The sequence below is a fragment of the Magallana gigas genome, chromosome 9 (assembly GCF_963853765.1).
Source record: "Magallana gigas chromosome 9, xbMagGiga1.1, whole genome shotgun sequence".
Lineage (NCBI taxonomy): Eukaryota > Metazoa > Mollusca > Bivalvia > Ostreida > Ostreidae > Magallana > Magallana gigas.
Genome location: NC_088861.1, coordinates 33,066,719 through 33,091,385, shown reverse-complemented (window position 1 = coordinate 33,091,385; position 24,667 = coordinate 33,066,719). Strand labels below are relative to the sequence as shown.

At 32.0% G+C, this 24,667-nt stretch overlaps 1 protein-coding gene and 2 long non-coding RNA genes across 3 annotated transcripts; 2 read left to right on the top strand and 1 right to left on the bottom strand.

Moving 5' to 3' along the window:
- Window positions 1-4,971: 4,971 nt before the first annotated feature.
- LOC105332081 (uncharacterized) lies at window positions 4,972-7,627 on the bottom strand. Its single transcript, XM_011434520.4, has 2 exons — window positions 7,505-7,627; window positions 4,972-7,387 (listed from the first exon to the last, which is right to left on the bottom strand). Exon 2 carries the CDS (start codon window positions 7,343-7,345, stop codon window positions 5,639-5,641), a length of 1,707 nt encoding a protein of 568 aa, XP_011432822.3. The 5' UTR covers window positions 7,346-7,387; window positions 7,505-7,627; the 3' UTR covers window positions 4,972-5,638.
- An 8,580-nt stretch (window positions 7,628-16,207) lies between these two features.
- On the top strand, window positions 16,208-18,406 carry LOC136271151 (uncharacterized). Its single transcript, XR_010708998.1, has 3 exons — window positions 16,208-16,376; window positions 17,765-17,826; window positions 18,323-18,406. It is a non-coding gene; the product is annotated as an uncharacterized lncRNA (long non-coding RNA).
- Window positions 18,407-19,597: 1,191 nt separating this feature from the next.
- LOC136271125 (uncharacterized) lies at window positions 19,598-22,637 on the top strand. Its single transcript, XR_010708957.1, has 3 exons — window positions 19,598-20,231; window positions 22,008-22,062; window positions 22,349-22,637. It is a non-coding gene; the product is annotated as an uncharacterized lncRNA (long non-coding RNA).
- Window positions 22,638-24,667: the final 2,030 nt, after the last annotated feature.

The window sequence follows — 24,667 nt, the reverse complement described above, 5'->3', positions numbered from 1 at the left end:
CTCATAGAAGTAAAAATTAACAAAACATGTCTCAGATCATAATCACAAGTATCTTAGTACCCGTAAACTGGTGTTGTTATTTGACAATTACTTTCGATTGAATCTAAGCTAATACATTGTTCGAAAATAGGCAACGAACGATAACCCAAAGTGTGTTTAATGCATCAGAGATACCGCGTGTCTTTCCCTTGTGTTTACTTCCATAATACAGAGGTTGTGTTATTTTTCGAAAATAAAATGTTTATTAAAATGAACTTCGACTATGGTATGATGGAAGCAGTATTCTTACATGGATTTCTGCAACACGTTGATTTAAAATTATACATGTATTTATAAAATTAAGCATGTCACCTTTTACAAAGAGACTACGTTGAGGTCTAGATTGTGTAAGAAAATTCTTATGGTTGCATTTTTCTGGCTCAAAATATATTAGAAACAAGCTTAGCTATTAATACTTGTGGTACATGTAAAAATGATATCAAACAATAAATTTAATCAAAAAGTCCATGTCCTTGGCCATTTGTGTCTCATGAAACAAGACTCTATAATTGTTATACCAACTCATATATTTTCTATTTGTTTAATCATATTACATGTAATACAAAAACTAAGGACGAAAAAAAAATTATGATGAGTCTGGGATTTGTTCTTAATTTGCATCGAACTGTGTTCTTGTTTTCCATTATTTGTTACGTTGTTTATTGCACCATAGTTAATTTTTTCAAGTATCTGTAATATTTCATAACAGGAATCTAGGATTTCATTTTACGTATACGTGTCAATGCAAAGTTTTCTAAGGATAAACTAGTTCGTCCTTAAAATATTATATTTTTTTTTTTTATATTTATATCTCCTTATATAACATGATGGAACTTCCTTAATAAGTACATGCAAATAAACCTCTAAACAAAATCTGAATTTAGAAAATATTTGAGTGGTTGTACAAAGTCCAGACATTAAATTCATTAATTATCACGATGAACTTAATTTGGTTGTATTATGCAGCGATTCCATTTCAATTAATTCATGTAAGGTCGAAAATGTGGACGTTTAATGATAGATGATACATGTTTAGTCACAATTATGTATATGATAGTCCTTATACACATGGACATAAACGAGGTCGGTACTAATTACTAAATTGACATTAAATAGTCCGTTTGGTATGTAGTTTCCTAATGTTTATCTATTAACAGTGCGTTTTCAAAATTTATTATAAGATACAAATGTGTATTATCCAAATTAACATTTTGTAAAAACAAATGTGATTAATAAAATTCATTTGATTTAAAGTGTCAATATGTAACGATACACTTACATTAATCAACACTACTTTTCTTTCTACGTACAATATATGAAAAGCAACAAATAGCCGAAAAAGAGTTGAAATCATTGTAGCATTGTGTTTACAAACTACAAATGCCTCTCATAGAAGTAAAAATTAACAAAACATGTCTCAGATCATAATCACAAGTATTTTAAAACTCGTAAACTGGTGTTGTTATTTGACAATTACTTTTGATTTAATCCAAGCTAAAACATTGTTCGATAATAGACAACGAACGATAACCCAATGCGTGTTTAATGCATCAGAGATGCCGTGTGTCTTTCCCTTGTGTTTACTTCCATAATACAGGGGTTGTGCTATTTTTCGAAAATAAAATGTTTATTAAAATGAACTTCGACTATGGTGTGATGGAAGCAGTATTTTTACATGGATTTCTGCAACACGTTGATATGAAATTACACATGTATTTATAAATTAAGCATGTCACCTTTTACAAAGAGACTACGTTGAGGTCTAGATTGTGTAAGAAAATTCTTATGGTTGCATTTTTCTGGCTCGAAATACATTAGCAACAAGCTTAGCTATTGATACTTGTGGTACATGTAAAAATGATATCAAACAATAAATTTAATCAAAAAGTCCATGTCCTTGGCCATTTGTGTCTCATGAAACAAGACTCTATAATTGTTATACCAACTCATATATTTTCTATTTGTTTAATCATATTACATGTAATACAAAAACTAAGGACGAAAAAAAATTATGATGTGTCTGGAATTTGTTTTTAATTTGCATCGAAACGTTTTCTTGTTTTCCAATTATTTGTTACGTTGTTTAATGCACCATAGTCAATTTTTTTTTTAATTATTATTCAACAGTATCTGTATTATTTCATTACAGGAATCTAGGATTTTATTTTACGTATACGTGTCAATGCATAGTTTTCAAAGGATAAACTACCTTTTAAATATAAATTCGTCCTTTAAATATTATATTTTATTGGATATGTATATCTACTTATCTAACATGATGGAACTTCCTTAATAAACCTCTAAACAAAATCTGAATTTAGAAACATTGGGTGTTTGTACAAAGTACTGACATTAAAATCATTACTGATCACGATGAACTTAATTTGGTTGTATTATGCAGCGATTCCATTTCAATTAATTCATGTAAGGTCGAAAATGTAGACGTTTAATGATAGATGATACATGTTTAGGCACAATTATTTATATGTTACATGTAGTCCTTATACACATGAACATAAAATAGGTCGGTACTAATTACTAAAATGACATTAAATAGTCCGTTTGGTATGTAGTTTCCTAATGTTTATACATAAACAGTGCGTTTTCATAATCTATAATAAAATAAAAAATGTGTATTATCCAAATTAACATTTTATTTAAAAAAATGTGATTAATAAAATTCATTTGATTTAAAGTGTCAATATATAACGATACATTTACATTAATCAACACTACTTTTCTTTCTACGTACAAAAAGCGACAAATGGCCGACAAAGAGTTGAATTCATTAAACCGTGTTTTATCCATATTTTTTTTTCTTTCTTTGCAGCGTATTAGGTCAAAGTGAACAAATATTTTGAATTACCTCCGTATTACAATGTAACATATATCATACAGATTGTCTTTTTACTTTTTCTAAACTTATCTAAATGTGTTGATGCGCCCCAGTCTCGTTTTTTTTAAAGATACAAGTTACCATTACATGTAGCAAAGAGGGGCAGTTTCAAACAATCACATAATTTAACTCCTGTTACACTTCTTTCGTTCTTTTTTTTTAATTTTGAAGCCATGCAGTAAAATGATTGCCATTTAAATGATATCCAATACTGTGGTTTCATCAAAATTCGTTGAATACCAATTTTCGTGGATTTCGTTGTTGAATTCATCCACGAAATTAAATGTTCGTCGAAGTGCAATTTGAACTAACATTTTTGTATTGATAGGGTCATTGGGGACGAATTTACGTGTCCTTAAATGTGTGATTTTCACTTAATCTACGAAAATTGATACCCTTGAATATTAATGAAACCACAATGTTTGGTAGAATGTTTAAAGGTACATGTAAACCATACCGACATAGACATCGTAGGATTGGATCTGACCTAGATCTTGAGGATAGTGTATCAGCAGTCTCACCTTTCACAGTCCGCTGTTTGAACTAGCTCCCAGTGAATTGGCAATTTAAAACCAAACCAAAAGCTTTATCTTAACAACAAAATATAATCAACGTTGAATATCCCCCATTATGATGTTCTATATACTACCCAAAGGTATGGAATATGTTTGTTGTCTAAAAATTAAATAAAATTGATTTTCTGTGTGTTTGTGCGTGTTTTTTTCCCTTTCGAAGCAGAATCAGATTTCATAACTGGAATGCGGTTTGAATGTAAAACTGTCAAAATAAAAAAAAACCGATCTATTTATTGATCTGCATATCTTGTTACAATTCCAACATAATAAAGTTCTCAGAAGACAATGATGTTTGCTTCCTAAGACCTTATAGTTAATGTATGCATACATAGGCATTTAAGATATTATGTCTTACATATAATTATAAGTATAATTTTGATCAGCTAAACAAAAGGACCCAGTTGTCAAATGTAGGGGGAAAAATATTACTACCTGTTCAAAATCGTAAACAAGAGAAATTAATGAAGGCTTCTTTTCTATTTTGAATTATTTTAAAGAGTTTAAACAATACTTTATAATGAAACCAGGTCTCTGATCGCTTTTATCAACTCGGCCAAAGACAAAAATATATAATTTGTAAGTGTTTTTGATTATTAGTGACTGTAAAGTAGCTGATTTAATGAATTCGTGAACCACCGTAAACCAGAGTTCGTGAAAACACTGCCTTGATTATTCTTCCCCAGCAGGTATTTTTAAAGGTCTTGTTTTATCTTATTGGTTTGTTTAAGACTATTTTCAGTTGCAAACCCTATCTCAGTTAGCTAATCTACGCAATATTCGTAAAGACCTCTTTGCTTATCGATTGTATTAACTAAGTAAACAATTGTACCTGCTAGATGTCACGTCACTACGTGCCTAAAATAACCCCAGACAATTTTGGACCTTACTTGATACTCTTTCTTTGTTTTGTTTTTTTTTTTAATTTCGTCAAACTTTATGGCAAATTGTTTTATTTAACAAATGAAAAAAAAGTTGATACATGTATCATCCAAATACTTAATTTAATTGCAATAAAAAAAAAACCTGGAAAATACGATTTGTACGATCAAATTATCTAATTAATAGTTATATCTAGAAATATCATAAATAGAATAGATTGTAAAGATAAAAGAAATCTGAATACACCAGTAATTGTTTCGCGTAAATGTCTGAATGAAGTGTGTATAACGAGCGCTTCAATTGCTCAATTAGAAAATCGAAAGAATTTTCCAATCAGGTGAAACTGAATCAAATAAAGGTGTATCTACTATATATTAAGTGAAGATTTAAAAAATGCATTTAATTATACGTCTTTTCTTTGAATCATACATGCTTCTTACGGTTGTTCTACATGTAATAGCATGGTAGATTAGCAACGTGATCTTGACAAAGGCTTACTCCACCCAATACATTTGATACGCAAAAACACGGCAGCGATAAAAAAAAAAGCGAGGTGCAGCGTTATTTAATAACTTCGAAACCTACGTTTAAAGATAATATGTATTTGATCGTTCTGCAAATTGGCCTAATACCATTTAACATTGTGTAAGTTTTGCTTGTTTTATAGGAAATTCTTAGAATGTGATCATAATCATCGCAAGTGTTTAAGCTTTATGCACATACGCTCCCGTTGCATTTTAAACATTCGATATGCACATCTGCATAAAGTCTAATCTGATTATATTTGTTGGCAAATAAAATATATCTAAGAAGCGTTGTATTAGACAAAACACTGATTAACAAATGTTAAATTCGATTACATGCTCATACTGATTGATTTTGCACAATGCAGCAAGATAAATATTTTATCATAAAGTCACAGAATATACTGCAGAATAATTAGTTTTCGTGGTGGTACAGTATCCGTGGAATTCGTGGGTACCTCGCATCCACCAATTAACATCTTCCAAGAATTAATAAATTAGTGCTATAAAGTCATATATCCTTTTGTAGATATAAGATAATAAACGAAATTACGTCCTTACATACATGTAACTGTAAAATTAAAGCAATCAACAGAAATGGCCCCAAAACATTTTGAAACTTCACAGAAGCTGGAGCAAGATTTTCAAAATTACTTCACTGCTCTTGATATAAAATACAGATGTCCGTTGGTAGGTGCATTTTAACATATCATATGCCGTTCGTTCTAGAATACGCATTCATATTTAGTCTCATCAATGCTTTCTTGCATAAGTTGCTTGATGCCACGTCTGTCGGGTTTTCCGTTATTCATCAGGGGAAATTCCTGAAATATATGGATGATCTGTGGAACGTACATCATCTCTGACATACGGCTTTCCCTTGTGATATTAAACTCTTTTCTGATGAAGTTCTGCATACATTCCTTTGTTTCTTCACATCCTTTTTTGTAGATAATTGCCGCACCAGGAAGGCGATCTCCGGACTCCTTCTCTTTAACCGGAATTACAATCACGTCGAGCACACTGGGATTACATTTGATCACGTCTTCGATTTCATATGGAAATATCTTACGTCCTAACACTTCAATAACATCTTTGAATCTACCTTCAACCACGATGGTATTCTCATCTGTTACATAACCACCATCTTCTGAAAACATCCAACCACTTTTTAACAAATAATCTTCCAAACTAGGTTGGCATTTATGGTTAAGGTACCCATTAAATATTTTTACTGTTCTTATGTAGATGTTGCCTCTCTTTCCAACCGGTTGCAAAAATCTTTCGTCATCCGTAACCTTCATTTCAACCCCAGGTAAGGGCCTGAGACTCAATAGACCATTCAAGCCTGTTTTATTTTCTGCATTGAACGTCATAGAAGCAATTGCAGCAATTTCAGTCATACCATAGACAACCTGAAGTTCATCGCAAATTTCCCCAATGCATTCAAAAAGAGATGAGAAAACAGGAGAACTGCCTGTAATAATTTTGTTGATTCTTAAAGGCATTTTTCTTTTCAGGATGATTTCTAGCATCGAAGGAACCATGTATGCTAACGTTGCCTTCTCGTTCATGATTATCTCACATACAGCTTCAGTTGCATCGAATGCTGAAGGAAACTGCAAAGAATTGCAAAGGGTAACCCGGGTTGCACCACATCCCATCTCAAACTGGGGATAGCCGCCTCCCCAAAAGAAAGCCCTATCACTATAGAAAATGTCAGAATCGTTATTTGATTCAGATATCCCCACGAAAAGCCAGCACATGATAACTAATACATGTTGGGAATGTGGAATTGCCTTTGAAATGCCCGTGCTGCCTGATGTCAGAAGAATGAGTCCTAAATCCTCCGGGTCGAGTCGGGGTAAGTCAACTTCAAACTCTTTGGTGCATAAATCGTCCACCGTGCATTTAATTGATGCTTTTTTGCTTCGATTGAAAAGAATCAAATGTTCCAGGGTAGGTACATCATCAGAACTTGTTTTGCCATCAGAATATGCATGATTAGTGATTTTCATAGCGGTTTCTAAGTTATCATCGTCCAAACCCGGATCTATTATCAAAGCTTTAACAGGTGCAAGACTATTGAGTAGCCTAACAAGATCACTTGATTTGTAGCAAAATGGTAGACATAGAACACACCCTCCTGCCATTTGTATGCCAAAATTTGCAATCAGCCATTCGGGAACATTTCTTCCACTTAGACCAATGGTATCCCCTTTTTGGAATCCAAAACTTACCAAAGCTTTTGCAAAATTAACAGCCTTTGTGTAAAGGTCTTGAAACGTCAAAACGATTTTTTTCTTCTCTTCGTCAATAAATATATATGCAGCTTTGTTTGGTGTTTCATTTGCTCTTCTTTTCAGCAAGTCGGGGAATGTGATATAGGGCGAATTTAATGGAATCGAAGAGGAAAGGTAACTGTTTGCCATGTTGCGAATGCAATTTCATACGTTATATTACCCCAGCCAGTACTGCAAAATGTAAAGTTATTATAAACATCAAACCAATGTTAGTGAACATAATTTCGAATTTTTTATAACTTTTCTTATTAACTGACAAATTTCTCCCGTTTGTTATCTATGTCTTACCTGTCCGAGAAATAAATCGCCAACTGAAGCAATATGCGCCGACACAATTTAGATAAACTTCTAAAAACCGGGACGATATCGATGCAATGTTAATCTTACCTGTCCTAGGCGGTTGAATTAAATATTAGAGAGCAAGTATCATGTTTTGGTATTCAGGTTATTACGTAAGCATTATTTTTGTCACGCAAACGAGATTGCAGGTTATTTGTCTCGTCATTGAATTAATTTCGAAGGGGATTTTTTTTAAAGACGCACCTACAATAAAAAGTAATAAACGAAAAGAAGCTTAATGGTTATAACGTTATTGTTAATAAACCAATCTTGTTTAATTGCTCGCGTACCGTGGGTGATCGTTCGTGTATCGTGCGAAATCATGCATGTATCAGAAACAAATTAATTTTGAATTGTTTACTGTGAGTAATCGTGCGGTCTTTTCGTTTTGTATTTTTTACGGAAAGCCAGGTATTTTTCTCAAACAACGACAAGAAAGTTAAAAAAAAAATGAATGTGAATGCATAACGTTTTGAAAGAAGAATACTAGCTGCAATAATGTAGCCCTCTCCCGATTTTTTTTTTTTTGGGGAGAGGGCTACAACTCCATATGATATCCGTAATGGTGCAAGTGCGGGAGTGAATAACTCCCGCAACGATTTCGTCTCAAATCGTTTATATATGACAATAAGATTTGCATTTCTTACCTGAACTCAAACGTTGTAGATGTATATGGCATAAATTAATCCAAAAATATCAAGTATAGTCCATATATCGGTTATTTTTCGTGTATTTCAACAACGAAAGTTGAATTTGTCCGCCATGTTTACTGACCTTGACCGGTTTTATTTTTGGACAGCCAATGAGAATTCAGGAGCGGATCTTGAACTGAATATAGGAATTCCCCTATTTTAAACATAATTAACGCGGTAAATATGAATTTTCCATTATATACCATTTCTTTAAACGATGTTTTAATGATATAACGAGGTAAGATCGATTATTTACACTGACATTCACGTTATCAAGCCCATCAAAACTCCAAGCGTACATCCCATAAAACCACGCGAGAACTGTCATGGCTGCTGAAAAAGACGACTGGTAAACATGCTGATGTGTTTCATCTGGTTTTGGTTTATATACGGTTAATATGTTCAACCTGAATTAAAAACTCATTTTATCTAAAGGAAGTCAAATGTAAAATCGATCTTTTTAGACCGAAGTCAGCCGCATTAAAAAATTATTTTTGCACCATTAAGGAGATCCTGTGGAATTGTAGCCCTCTCCAGTAAACATCAGATATAAAAAAATCGGAGAGGGCTACATTATTGCAGCTAGAAGAATACCAACAATTGTTTACATTAATGTATCATGTCATCGCTAATCTCTTTATAAAATATTTTCTCTTTCGTCATTTAATAGTTCGTATTTCAACAACTCATTTAATCCGTTGATACAGTCATTCCATGCATATCTTTTACAATTTAATGCTATTCTATGGTATGCGATTTCAATGATATGCTGTGAGATTTCAATGCAATGCTATGAGATTTGTATGCTATGCTTTGAGAAATTGAAATGAAGGGCTTCTCTACCATGGTACGCAATGAGATTTTAATAAAAACGCCTCCATACACAGAAGAGTTCCACTCATTTGGAAGTTTAATGATAAAAAGCCAAATGTAACCACTAATCTGCGAAACCATTTAAAACCCAGTAAAATCATGTTGTATGCTATGGTATGCTATGGTATGATATGACGAATGAGATTATATGAGATTGTATGCTATGGTATGATATTCCAATGCAATGCTATGGAATTTCAATGCTATGCTATGAGATTTCATTGCTATGCTATGGTGTATGTTGTAAAATTTATGCTTGAACTGACTGTAAGTCGAGCGAGTTTTGCATGATTTCATAAATTAGACTACTAGTACATGTATTTAAAGGGGCATGGTCACGATTTTGGTCAACAATTATTTTTCCTATTTTAAAATTTACAATGCTTCAGAAAGGCATTTTAATAGGCAACCGAAATCTGAGTGTCATTTGTTGAGTTATAAGCGAGTTATAAGCGAGTTACAGAGCTTGAAATTCTTCGCTATGTAAACAAGGCATTTGTTTACCTTTTGAACGTTGAAGTAAAAATTCCAGGCTTAAACCTAAAATGAATGTACTAAACGTTAGGAACTGTTTATCTATGCTTAAAATAAATAAAATGATAGACAAGTAAGCTGGAAAAAGATTTTTACTGGTAAATTGAACCTATGTAAACAAAAACAGGGCACGACAAAGAATTGTGAGCCCTGTATCTTGCTTATAACAAGTTATGTGATCATTAGAAATGCATTTTTAAAGCATTGTAAATAATAAAAACCTATAATTAGAATTTGACCAGAATCGTCGTGACCATGCGCCTTTAAAGTATCCGCTATATACTGACACATGATTTTAATCATATTAGTACGTTGAATGAAATCAGTAACGCTTACACATTTTCAAAACTTAAACCCCTGTTACACTGGAGCTGCGTCCTCACGGCGATCCCCCTGCGTCCTTAAATAATGTAAAACGCCTAGGTAAACGCATTAGAGTCTCCTACAGCGCCGTAACAATGCAATAACGCTTTCCTCCTTCGCGGTGGGATCGCCTTGAACATATTAGAACGCCATGCGACTGCGCGCATTTTGAACATGCAGAAAGTACGCGCCGTGGCTATGCGCTCTGATAAACACGCCGTAAAAGCGTAGTGAGGTCGCCGTGACAGCGCCGTAAGGTCTCCAACAGCGCCATGAGAACTCCGTTGGCGCGCTCAAGGAACGCAGCTAATCGCAGTGTAGACGCAGTGATATGTCATTTGCGCTTGCACGGAGAATTCACGGAGTTTTTTGCGATCTCACTGCGTCTCTATCGCGCTCTCACTGCGCTTCCACGGCGTTTGAACAAGTTGTGTTTCATTTGGCTGACACACAGTGCGTTTATTACACTGATTAAACATTCTTTGGATTAAAATTTCTTTAGACGCTTTAAAATTTAGACTTAATCAGATTCAATCAATTTTGAACCGTATATTATGTAAATACGGGATTTCTAAAATCAAAATTTACATGTACCTGTTTCTCGCACAACTAAATCGTACGTAAGAGGGCTGAATCACAACAACATCAACTTGAACGTAAAAAATATCGTGAATCTATACATTATGTTTATTTCTTTATGTTCATTTACAATTAATTTTCTTTAACTTATGATGTTAGTTAATATTCCTTATGGAGAGAAATCAATTGAATTGGTCTATGGATCCTATCATATCGTTTACTCGTATAAACAAAACAGTGCATGGCTACCATGCATTCCGCTTTTCAACGAATCAAAAGTATATTGTAAAGCAAATACTTATAACGCGATGTGTTTCCTTAATACTAATATTTGCATAGTTCCCATAATTAAATCTTTAATAGGCAATTAACATTATAAAATACAATGATATTGTGTGGTAACTTCAAACAATGGACGCCAACTGCATGTGTTAATCGCTTTACAAGATAATGATGACATTGACTAGCAATTTAACGACCAAATTAAAAAATTCAAGTTTTAACCGATTTACCTATATTCATGTTTTACGACGAACACCTTGCAAAATGAAATGATGCGACAATTTAGCAATTAATAAGCTAAAACGTGCAGGTGAATGATGTTCAATCCCTACATTGCTCTAAAGATGTCAATTCAAGGAAGGAACGATGACTTTGCTTGCCTGATTTTACGTATCTCAACACTCAATGCGACAACGACCTTAACCATTTATCAAGGTGCAGACAACTACAGGCGAAACATAACGTGCAACCTTTACAGGATGAATCACACATCCTGTTTAAGCACATCATGTTTTTATATCTGCTGACACATAATGGTAAATATATAATTAACATTCTGTAATTTAAACTCATAATAACCATTGACTGCATAGATAAAGTTTGTTTCCATAACAAAAATAAAAAAACGGAATTTTGTTCAGCAAATCTTTTGAAAGCTTGTAATTTTATATGTTTTGTGACTCAGTTTCAAGTTTTACTTGTCAACTAAAATATTGACAAACAAATTTGATCAATGTACAAAATAACAGCTGTCACTTAATAAATCTCCAAAATATAACACAAAGATCTCTGAAAGAGACCACGTGTCTTTTATATAACATTTCTCCTTATGTGAATGGTTCAAATATGTACATGTGGATATAATTCAACATACTTCTATATCAATCTTATATCAAATGTGTTTTTGATTGAGAATGATAAACAATTTACAGTACGGTCAAATCATACTTCCTTGTTGGTTTGGCGTTCAGAATTCAAACACATGTGTAAATACAAAGAAGAAATTGCTAACGTACGATTATTGTTTGACAGAGTTTAGATCTCAAATGATAACAAAGAACAATCTAATATAGTCCCGATAATCAACAGCTTACTGTACGACTATAACTGAACATTGGCCCATGCTAATCATGTTACATGTACATTGATGAGGGATACAAACTTAAATGAAAAATACTACAAAGTCTCTCAGAATTTCAGGATTTCTTGTAATTAACTACGTTTTCCTGATTACGACACGGCGCACACGGCGAGTGTGACCTGTCAGCAGAGGATGTTTACTCCTCCATGGCACCCGATGCTACATCTATTTTTGTAGAGGTCCATTTTTTGCTCTGCGCCTGATATTTGTTTATCTTTTGGACTTATTTATTTGAACACTATTCGTTATCAACACATTTCATCTTGAATAATGCTATAACGACAAGTAATTATATTTTAAAAATTGTCATAAAACAATAAACCCAAAACTCTTTTTAACTGAATAGAAAGGGTAGGGTATTTCATCCCACTGCTTAATATTTCACTTACTGTAGATTCCTTTTCTTACACGAGTACTTAATTCCACGATTCAACGGTTTTTCATCAAATTGCGAGAATATTAAATCGCAAATGCCGAAATGTTACCATACTTTCATGTAGTCTACATATATGGCTAGAGATTAAAAGCGAGATTTTAAAATTCGCGAAACTGGTTTCTTGCGATTTTACGCGGATATTCATTTCTCGCATTTAATTAGGAATTTACAGTATTATATTTCAAATATCAGCGAATATATGGATATATGGATACGATAACTAAAGATTAAATAGAACATATTCTATCATTTACAATATATTTTCTTCTAAAAAAAAAGCCGATAAAACAAAGGAATAAGAGTCAACAAAAAAGGTCTTAAAAATAAGTCAAAATAAGTAAATAGTACGTCTTGATTCTGCAGTAATACCATGATGTTTTGAAAATAGAACCAAAACGTGGATTTTGAAATCAAGAGTTAGATAAAACAGTCATAACAAAAACGTTTACAAGAATAAAACTTAAGTCAATGTCCATCTAAAGCATTCAAACACTTTAATTTGTTAGGTAAACATAAATGATTAATCATCCAATGTTTATATAGATTGCACAAACAAAAAGCTTTATTATATAAACAAGTACAATTTTACAATATTTTTTGCATCAAATTTCAATAATCATAGAAACAATAGGGACCCTAAAACTATACGTAAAAACACTTTGCATCACCAATAAACAAAATCAACAAAATTTATTACTTTTGGGGAGTTGCTTTTAATCAACTCTCCTATGCACTTACTCGGGCAAAGCGAAAGTGAAACAGTGTTTGGACCTAAGCACAAATCAATACCGCTGACAACACCTAATTCTTGAAAATAATCGATAAATTCGATGCTATGTATTTTGAAGCATTGTTTTTCTTATTTATTAATGCCATGAAAATAATAAGATTTCAAATTGTACAAACAGTTTAGATATTTTTTTTAAAGTCGTATGTATTCCTACGCCAAAGTTCAATGTAGTCTCGTTCAACCAAACGCTTGGCTGTCTCCGTTAAGGTAGTCCATCCATAACTAAGGCATACTAAACAATTTTGATTGATCTATACTACATCAAATACGTATTTTAAAGCTATTTTGAAGCTGACATAAAACCAAACTAGCGTATACGTATAGTCAATTAAATGAACTTTTTGCACTCAAATTTTTTTAAAGAGTTATCTGCCCTTTAGGAAAAGTTTTAAAAATCACTTTCTGAAAATATGTATGGTAAACTATGAATTATTTTAGCATATTCGAAGAAGGCGAAAGCTTTTGCAACTGTTTACCAAGAGAAATATGAGAAAATTGCAATATATTTAAAAATGCATTTTTCCCATAGACTTCAATGTTAACTTCAACATAGGATAAATTTATTAATATTAATTTTTTTTAAGATTTCAAAGGTGATTCTTTAAAATTTAATAAACTCCTTAAAATCACATTGATCAAACGTACAATCTATTAGATATGGAATATGATAGTTATGGATGGACTACCTTAATTAATATCCGACAAAACAGTCTTTCTTGCTTGTCGGAGATAAACAGAGACAGCCGAGCGTTTGGTTAAACAAGACAGGAGTTCAATCTTGCCTGGATCCATACAATTTTTCAGAAATATTTAGATTACTGATACTACTTGCCATGCAAAATCACATATCGTTGATTTTGAATTAATGATAATCGATAAAATCAACTCCCGTCAGTACTTCAGTACTTTGGATTAAAACTGCATGCGCGTACATGCGTACTTGCATACGTGTTTGTGAATTTAAAATGTGAAGGAACTTGTTAATCAAAATATCTTCTGAAATGAGCCTCTTCATATTTGATCTCATCGATTACGTTATCTAATTTTTGTGCCTCAGTGCAAAGCCTCCCAAGTTAATAATCTGTAAGATCATCCTCGTCAAAACTTATAGACCTGATATTCCCAATGATTGATATAACTGTTGTTGCACCTAATACTTCGGAGGGTATTGAAGCCAGTTTCTTTGCAATAGATGAAAACATTTCAACATGGCCTAACTTTATGAGTTCGGATATCTTATCGCTCTGAGTTATCAATGATTTTATATTGAGCAATTCCAATTTCTTAAGCATATTCGAATCTTGTAGGATTGAAAATCCTTTCAACACTTCCTGTCCATAAATATTTTCTTGTCTTTGAAACGCATTAATTTTCTCTTGCATTAATTTAATGTCCCTTTTCAATGGTAACAAATATTCATTCATCTCTGAACAAAGTCTCTCATATCTCTCTTAACGCTTTCCAGCATGGTTAATCTTTTTCTCGAACAAATTAAACTTCCTATCTTTATATAGCAGGTTAGCAACAAAGGATGTCATACCTACAACAGCACCGCACGTTGTCAAAACCGCTGAGGGCAGAGGGGCCTCTAAATAGCCCCAAAGTACTTAAACCCCTCCTACAATACCAGCACGAGAATACGTTACAGCCTTCGACTTCTGCATGCTTCCTTCTTGCTGTATTTCATCTCTTAAACTGGTTAAATCATTGATTATTTTTTGTCGTTCGGGTGCGAAGAATTCTTTGTAAAAATATTTTCCATCCTCATAGGAATCAATGTTTTCCATTTTAAATGAAAAAAAAACCAAAGAATTGTTTACGGAAAATAAGAAATTTTCTAGAATGGTCTTCAAGTTGTAGAATTATCTCAGTTTCAGTGTTCCCAAAACAAGATTTTGCATTGCTAAAGGGATCTACGGAATTATATAAAACAGTGCTGTTAACTTCAGGTCATATTCTTTTCTATACAATAGTTTATTCAACTATAATTTATTTATGTACCGTTAACTCTTTGTTGTCCTCCTTTTCTCCATAGCTGTTGGCTTCTTTGATAGCTTTAACACAGCAAGCAAAAAGGACAACGAAAAGAATATACCACTGCATTTTCTACCTGATGATGATCTAAAATGTAAACAATGAATCTAAAATGTAAGCTAGTCACCACATCAGAAAAATTGTCTTTTTCGATTTAACAATATTCAATTTTCATGGATCTAACGATTAACCATGGTTTATCAATGAAAAATTAGTATCCTTGTAAAAACAAATTTAGACGTGATTTTGAACATATAAAATTCCGCCCTCGACGTTTTACAAAAAAAAACCCTGCAGAGTTTGGTCAGGTGACACTGGTAATCCGTAGTCCCATCGTAAAGCTTTATCACCTATGTGTCCTTCAAGGGAGTAGATTCATCGATCAATTTGTGTAGTAAACAAGCAAGAGTTATCTCTCAGAATGTAATTGCCTTATCTTTCTTTATTATGGTAATGAACCTCATATATACTGGTAAATGATATTTTGATCATTGAATTTGATAAATTACTGTACACAATACATACATATAAAAATCCTCGTTACTTTTTTTTTTGTATCAAAACATTAAGATGCATTGCTACTATATAAACTTGTTTCTTGAACACAGTGTTTCTACACGAAGAACAACAAAAAAGTCAAAAAATTTCGATGTATCATCAACAAAGACTTAACTAATGTACATGAAGTTGTACTTAAATTCGAGTTGTGTAACTTAAAAATAGTTTAATATGTCTGTATATATTGTGAAAACACAAAACATGCATGTAATATTTAGGGTAACCAGCAGAAACACCGAAAGAACTTAATTACGAATACATTTCCGACCTGATACTGTTTTAGTATCATTATTTGTTTTATACAGAAACGAGGAAGGAAATTCAAGTTTAATAAATTAATTTCCAAATTGAACAAAATTAATAAGAACAACCATGCTTGATTCATATACTGGTATTTGTCCTAAATTACATGTAGCGTATACGTGTAATTATATCGTTCTAGTCACCGTGATGTTTGTGAATTGCAAAAGTAGAATTAACTACTTGTTATCAATATTGTTTGCAATTAGTGTAAGAGGATTCTGTGGAATCTGTAAAAAGTAAGAAAATACTTCATTGTTTTCCATTCACTGTATTTATTTCAAATTAGAATTTCCATTTTCATTTTTTCACATTCGTGTTCTGGAAGCTATTTGTTTGTTTGTTGTTTGTTTGTTTTTTTGTTTTTGGTTGTTTGTTTTGGCTTATTATTTAATTCGTTTTTGTATTTGATGATTAGGTACACTGCGGGGTTTTAGTAATATCTTTCGATGGATACTTTCTTATTTTATAGTACATGTATGTAGTACAGTATACTAATACATTGTTTCAAGAAAAATGAACAATTTTTTCTTACAACAAGAAAGATATAAAGACATCTTTGTATCGGCAACTCTAAGAAAAGTCATACGTGTTTCTTCTCGTTATTTATTTATTTTTTTTGAATCTTAATTTTGTCTTAACGAATAATATTCTCAACTGCATTGTCTACATGTTGAATTATAAAGTACGTCTAAATACAAAACATTAGACAAGTGGGAGGAAAATACATGTATGGAATTATTATCAACACTTAGTTTCTCATATACACACAACAATAAATCTTTTATGATGATCTGAGCCTGGTACTGATATATTTTTAATAATTATGTCTGTTAGGATTACTCCTATTATCATTACTTTAAACAATAAAACATGTACAGTAAAACACGGTTATAGCGAACACGCTTATAATGAATTGACGCTTACAGCGAAGTGAATTTCATTCCCCGTGACTGCATTATATGTTGTAAACTTGACGGATATAACGAATTACGCTTATAACGAAGTAAAATTGCCCGTCCCAGGGACTTCGTTATAACCGTGTTTTACTGTACCTGTTACCACAAGAATCACATCATGATCAGAATGGCAGATAATCAATAATCTTTTAAAACAAGACGTAACTCCCCTTTATCTGCGAAGCTTAGAAATCTTGTTTTCGATGTGGTTCACAGACAATTGCTTTTTAGAGAATCGCATAATTTTATAATTTTAGGTTTAATAGGTGGCAGTAAAATTATATGTACTATTATATATACATGTGTACCGTATTCATAATTTCAGTTTTTATCACTTAATGATGACGGATTTCCAGAGATTTACCTTGATAATGAATGGTGTTGGGAACATGTCCAAATATATCTATTAAGATTAAAAAATTTGAAATCAGAAAATATACAACTATTCTCGTTTGTTATTGTTTCGTAAAGTTCGAAACTTCATACAGATCTTTAAAAAAATCCATAATCTGATTTATATTTGGATTTATCCTTTTACTTACTCACGTAAATTCAAATTGATTTCTTGTTTCATGCTTTAAATATTGAAAAAAAAATCAGGTAGGTGGCATCCACGTGTATCATTTAGTGTTTGTAGAGTTGATTTCTATTTTCAATTCTATTTTAAGTAGTACCACCGTAATATGCTGCTTTGGATTTTATTTGAACTCCGTTACCTACACCTGTAAAAGTAAGGTATTATATAATGTAGGTATTATATATGTTATAAGTTATGATAACACAAATGAAATTTGATAAATTCATTTTAGCTGAAATTATTAAAAGTAAAACAGAACATAACATACATTCATCGTCCCAATCAGGCTAGCTTCATCGTATTTCATGATTGAAATATCACTTGGATTTTTGTTGATTGTTTTGTTTTGTATTCTGTTTTTACTTGTTTTTATTTATTGAGGGTGGGTTTTTTGTTTGTTTTTTTTTTGTATTGGTTGTATATATTTGTACAGTTGTATTTTAATCATTTGCAAACGGTTTTTTGTCCTGTCTTGAATTCACCTAGACACCATTAGTAGTGGATGATCTTTCTGTTGAACACACTTATCAAAAAATTCTTTTCAATTCGCCCAGTCTTTATTTGGGCGGCTGAAAACGAAGACAAAAGGGGCAAAAATAAAACGAGAGAAATGTCTCCAGATAAACATTAAAGTTTATTTTTTATTTAGAATGTATGCCAGGATACAGTGGACCGTATTGTACGACTAGATGTCCTTATCATACATATGGAAGCAAATGTCAAGAATATTGTGACTGTACAGTGGTAGCAACGTTATTGTTGACAAACGACACGCACGATTCTGATACACGAACGATCACGCACGATACACGAACGATCACGGACGATACACGGACGATCACTAACTTACTGAATTTTCAATATACACAAACAAAAACGATAAAACACGCAACCGAACGATTCTACACCATAAAACACGCAAAATCAAAATTAATTTTTAAGATTAGAATTAAGAAAACGCATTGCTTTAATTTGTATCGCTTTATGTTTGTGTTTTATTGAAAAGCGGCATGTACAGTAGCTATCCACTGTTTTTTTTTATTTTACGAGTAAACAATTTACACATCCATACAAAAAATATGATTCATACACAAATTAATTTTTTGTCTCCATAACGAATAATAACTTAAGTGTAAATGAAATAAAGATAATGCATCAACTATACAAAGTTATTTACATACGAGTTGACTGTTTATGTAATACAGTTCCCTTACGTACGATTTGATTATGTGGGGCGGGATAGAGGTAATTTGTTACCTTGTTCCGATTTTACACATTGAATATTTTCATTATTTACGGTACATAATTGATTCATTTCTATTTATTCTAAATTTTAAAGCGTCTATAAAAAATTATTTCAACCAAATGTTTACACTTTGTACCAGATAGGAATGCGTATCGTATTCTCATTTGAAAAAAAAAACGTTGGGGATAATCGTTTAGTTTAAAACGGGGAGTGGGTAAGCTTGACCGCTTTCATTCAATGTGTCGCTTTTGCTAATATGATTAAAATTATGTGTCAAGACACAATGGATGCTTGATATAAGCTGACTATAACTTTATGCAAAACTAACTCGACCGAACAAAGGACTGAATGAGCTGTGGAAATACTTGATTTATGTATTTAACCACGAAAGAGAGAATGAATGTTAACAACTTTCAATGTTCTTTTATTAAAAAAAGTTTAAAATTCACATTGTTTTACAAAATCTACTTGTCGTTGTTTTAAGAATAAATCCCGACATTCCGTAAAAAAGTAACGAAACGAAAAAACCGCACGATCACGCACGAACTCGCACGGTAAAAAACGCAAACTATTTTTCCTGATACACGCACGATCCCGCACGTTACACGAACGATCACCCACGTTACACGAACTATTTAACACGATTGGCTTGTCAACAATAACGTTGTTACCACTGTAGCAATGACACCTGTGATGTGTCTATTTGATGCAAAATCCTAACAACAGGTGTAAACTTCTCTTTCTTTACATTTCTAAGCATCTGTCTTACATGAACCTGTTGAAATGAAAGATAATGTTTATATTAACTTTCAAACAGATCAAAAGCTCATATTCAAGACGTCATGTTGATAATTGCACAAAGCTATGATTTGGATGTTTTATTATGATTTGAAGTTGATTTTTTTTTTATTTTTTTTTTTTTGTTCTCTTGAAGTTATTAGAAATAGAAAGCATTTTCTATAAGTTCTCATGAAGATGAGCTTGGTTGGTACGTAAAGAAAGCTTCTGAGCAACATTTCAGTAATTTTAATCACGTAAAAAAAATTCTATTTTCAAATTAACTCATCTACAAAAATGTTAACATGTTTTTTTTTTTTTTTATATATTTCTCTATTGAGAATGCATTTATATAACTTTGATAAAAGGTGACAAATGCCATGACAAACACAAAAACAAGAGTTTGATTTCGTCAGGACAATAGTTAAAGAAGCCTCAAATAGTATATTTTCCAGTCTTTACTTTAAAGATCTGCTAAAGAGAACGTCCCAAACCAGTTCTGTTGAAAGAGATATAATATGGATCAATAATAAAGGTATGTGTCGTGTAATCTGCGGTCCGATTACTTTGACTTGCAAGCTTGCTATGGTATAATCATAAACATTTTATTTCGAAGTAAAAAGGAAAAAAATGAAATTAACGCGTAGAACGATATTTTAACTGACACCAAATGCTAAAACACTTTACCACATCCTATTGAAGAAAGTTGTTGTTTTCGTAAGGATGACAATCTTTGTAAGTGGAGTATTATCTCCATTTTGAAAGCATCGATTGTCATCTCATACAATGTATGACCATTAAAACTTTATAAAACTGTTTAAATAATTGTATCAAAATCAGAATATCAGAAAAAAATGTGTAGCCTTTGATGTATAGAATGAGTGAAGTGCAAATGGTGTCACTCCTCCGAGAATAACATTTGTTAAACAAAGTAATTCATCGTGAGTTTTTTTTTCTTTTGATTTTATGGTTTTTCAAAGCTTTTTCGAAAAAAAAAAATGTGAAGTTCAACAAGAAGTTCAGAGAAGTTTTCAATATTTCATAGCATTACATTCAAAACATAAATTGTTTTTAAAACAGCAGGATTTACATACTGATAGTCTTCATTTTCTACGAGGTCTTTGCCCAAAGTAAAAAGGGTTTTTTATTAGTACAAAAAAAAAATATTGTCCGTGCAGCTATCGTGAGACAAGGAAAAACGCAAGCACGATTGACTTGCAATTGACCAAAGATGTGAATGTTTTACTCCAATTCGCAAGGCAAACATATGTCTGGTGCACAATAATGACGGAAGTATGCTGCCTAAGAGTATCGCACGTTGCAAGTGCCAACTCGTCTTAAACAATGTGTACATGACATCTACAACCTGCACGTCCATTTGTCTTTTTTAACAAAAAAGACAAAAACACGATTTTTAACGCTACGATCAGCCATGCCATTGGAGCCAAGACTGGCAAAACTCGTAGCACCCACACGATTACCAAACACGTACGATCAGATTTAACTGAGGCTTACAATAAACGCATACATTCATTTATTATTTGATTTTATTGTCATTAAATACGAGAGAGAGAGAGAGAGAGAGAGAGAGAGAGAGAGAGAGAGAGAGAGAGAGAGTTTGTATACATGGATGTAGTTTATAAAATTACATCAAAAAGGAAGCTAAACTATTTACACGTACGGTTCTTCTTCTTCTTTACCAATTTAGCAAGTGTTTGTAACGTGGTTATTGTGTAATTCATACAATATCTTAATGCTACGCAATAGGCTCCAGTTGTAAACAATTTTGTTATTTCGTCAGAAAAAATTTGGATAAATGATAAACTCCCCCGACTTAGAAAGCTGTAAATAACGATATATTTTATTCACAGTAGAATTAATCCATTAAACATTCGTAAAAAGAGTATCATATGTCGAGAAAACATTTTTGCATAATGATTTATCGGTAGCGTTTTTGTGAAGTTAAACATTCTGTGAAAAGAGCAAGGTATTCGGTACCCCGTTTGTCTCCCGTAAAAGAGAAGGATTTCAATTGTAAAACGTTTGTAAATTAAAAATATAATAAACTTAGACCAACAATTACTTTTGTGAATAGAGAATCATTTAAACTTGAAATACTTTTCTAAATTATAAATATGATTTGACAAAAATGTGACTGTATGTATCTAAAAAACTGTATGAAAAATATGTACTTTTTGATTTTGATAACGAAAAGATCAAAAACATACCCTTTTTGTTGTGCCTTACACAGAATTTCGTCTTTAATTAGACTTTGACTTTATGAATGACCCCTGAACTGTACGTTTTTTAGTCTGATTCCACAGGATGGAGTTCTGTTATTCAACTGAAAGAAATATGACTAAAAGGTACGTAGCTAAATGTGACTGAATGGCATAGTTCTGTCATACACCAACCTTCCGTTAACACTCAGTCATTGAATAAATGGAAGAACTTATTCTATGCTTAAATGCAGTTTTACTAGCACTGATATTTGAACCTAGGTGTAGCTGTTTTTTATTTCTCTTCAGAGGATCTAATATTCGTCTTTTTGGCGATTTATGGAGAAAAAAAAATATCCCAATTTAAAATTCTTTTGATGCAACACATTTCATTTGTTTAGCGTATTTTTTTTCTCTATATTTTCTTTTTCAGAGGATGTGAACATGCTGTAAACAATGACAATTGTAACATGTACATGTATACTATGTGTTACAGATACATGTACATTTACTCATTATAATAACTCTGATTATGACAACTAATAATAATAATCTAATTTAAAAAAAATCGTTTCTTTTCTTATTGCATAGTTTTATCAACATTATGAACAGGGGCTTTATCTTGTGTTGTGTTAAGAGACATGTGATTCAAAATCGACTGTGATGAAAATGATTTTCTGATTAAGGATACTTTGCAAACAGTAATAAAAAACAAAACTATTGTTTATATCTTCATTTCTTTTCCAGAATATATTTGCTATTTATTTGTTACTTTTAAAAAACAAAATAGAGAGTGTGTTGTTAGGATCGAGCATCAAATTCTGCTTGAAGTGCATTTTTTTAAATTATTGCGAGAATTTAAAGGGTTTAGTTTATTAGCACATTGAAACTTATTTTTCTCAGGAAGTCGTTAAATCGTTATCTAAAAACTGCAGTGTTTCCTGGGTTGTAGCACATTGAAACTTATTTTTCTCAGGAAGTCGTTATATCGTTATCTAAAAACTGCAGTGTTTCCTGGGTTGTAACAAGTATTTGATTTCCTCTTTATTTAAGGAAATTAAATTATAGCATATATGTTAATCAGTGAAAACAAATAGAGTCGATTGACCTTATTAGTCCGTGAGGGTGAAATTATCAGTACTGCATTTATTCTTTTTTTTGTACCCAAATCATTTCCGCGGCAATATCTTAAATATTTCGCAAAAAGATGTACATGGTATTTGTGCAATGAAAACAGGTCGTTTTCGAGATAGGAAAATAGTATTAATCTGAATATTTTTACATGAAAAAATTCTTTTTATTTATTCAAATATAATATATTATAAAAACCAAAAATCGTGTCAAAATCTATATCACACCAAAAACAATCATCGACCAATAACAGCACTCTGGGCTTCTGCCATCGCGAGGTGGCCTGGGGTGCTGATATTGGAGTATCGGTTTGATATGAGGTGTGATACAGATGTTGCCATTTTTATTCTTATTGCTTCCTATTTATTTGCACAGATTAAATACTTTGTTGGATCTGAATAAATGGACATTACCACTATTGTGACGTGTAAGGAAATAGAAAATGTACGCTTCCAACATTGAAATTGGTAACTTGATTTGAATGATGAAAAGGAAGAAAATGTGATAAGTCGTATTGCCCCTGTTTTTTTTTTCCTTTACAAAATACTGGCTACTTTTTATCACTTAAAAATATCAGTTTAAATGAAAATATTTCGTATGATCTTAGTACATTGCTCTAATTGATCAATATTCACAAGATGACAATACAATAGTTTATGTCATACAACTTACGTGTGTGTGTGCCTCTATTATTGTTATTAATCATAAATTTCTTTAAAAATGTTGAAAGAATATTATACTTTTACAAGTTAACTTTCACTTTTAAACCTTGCTATCAAGGATGTATTTAATATGAAAGAGACGATAAAATCTAGATTATGAACAATTATAAAGGACTCTACAAAGGACTCTACTGGTACTGTACCAGTTATCGGCTAAAATTTAATGTTTTCTTGTCGTATTTTCTTATTTCTTAATATTTTTGGATAAAACTTGCCATACATTAAATAATTAACTCCTTATTTATCAATTTGTTAGTTTATATCATTTTTTAGAACCCCAAACATCTTGTTTTGTGCTTTTTAGCAGGCCCCGAATTTGCCGAGTTTTTACGATCTACTGTACCAGTTATCGGCTTCATAACAATAACATAGTATAAAATCCCTGTACATGATGATTATATACTCTGCAAAATGTACTTTGAATTATGCCCCTTGTGGGGTCAGACTAAAGTAGTCGGGGTTGTGATACATTATAAACAAAATTATTCGTTTATTATAATACGGTAATCCACCAAATCGTAGACTATTCAATACATAATTGTGCAATCATGCGTTCAACTGCGCTACGAATCTCTCGGAAATTAATGAATTCCTTTTGTTTATACATGTATATGTTATATGTATTGATATTATATGTCAAATCAAAGAAGGGATAAAAGAAAGTATCAAAAAGAAGTAACATTCTATTTTTAACTTATTACGTCATTTTCCCCACTGCTGAAAGTGCAAAGCTGTAAAATCAGCGGTAAACAATGATCGTTTAAGTTCATGTATAAAACATATTCAAGAAAGTTTTCAAGCAAACTTACTTTTCTTTATTCGAAAAAGACGACTGAATAAAACAATCTTGGATTGCCCCGTGCTATAAACCCGAACTATCAGGATAGCCGATAACTGGT

Excerpts from the sequence above, each read along its gene's own strand:
- LOC105332081 (XM_011434520.4), bottom strand. The coding sequence starts at position 7,345 with ATGGCAAACAGTTACCTTTCCTCTTCGATTCCATTAAATTCGCCCTAT.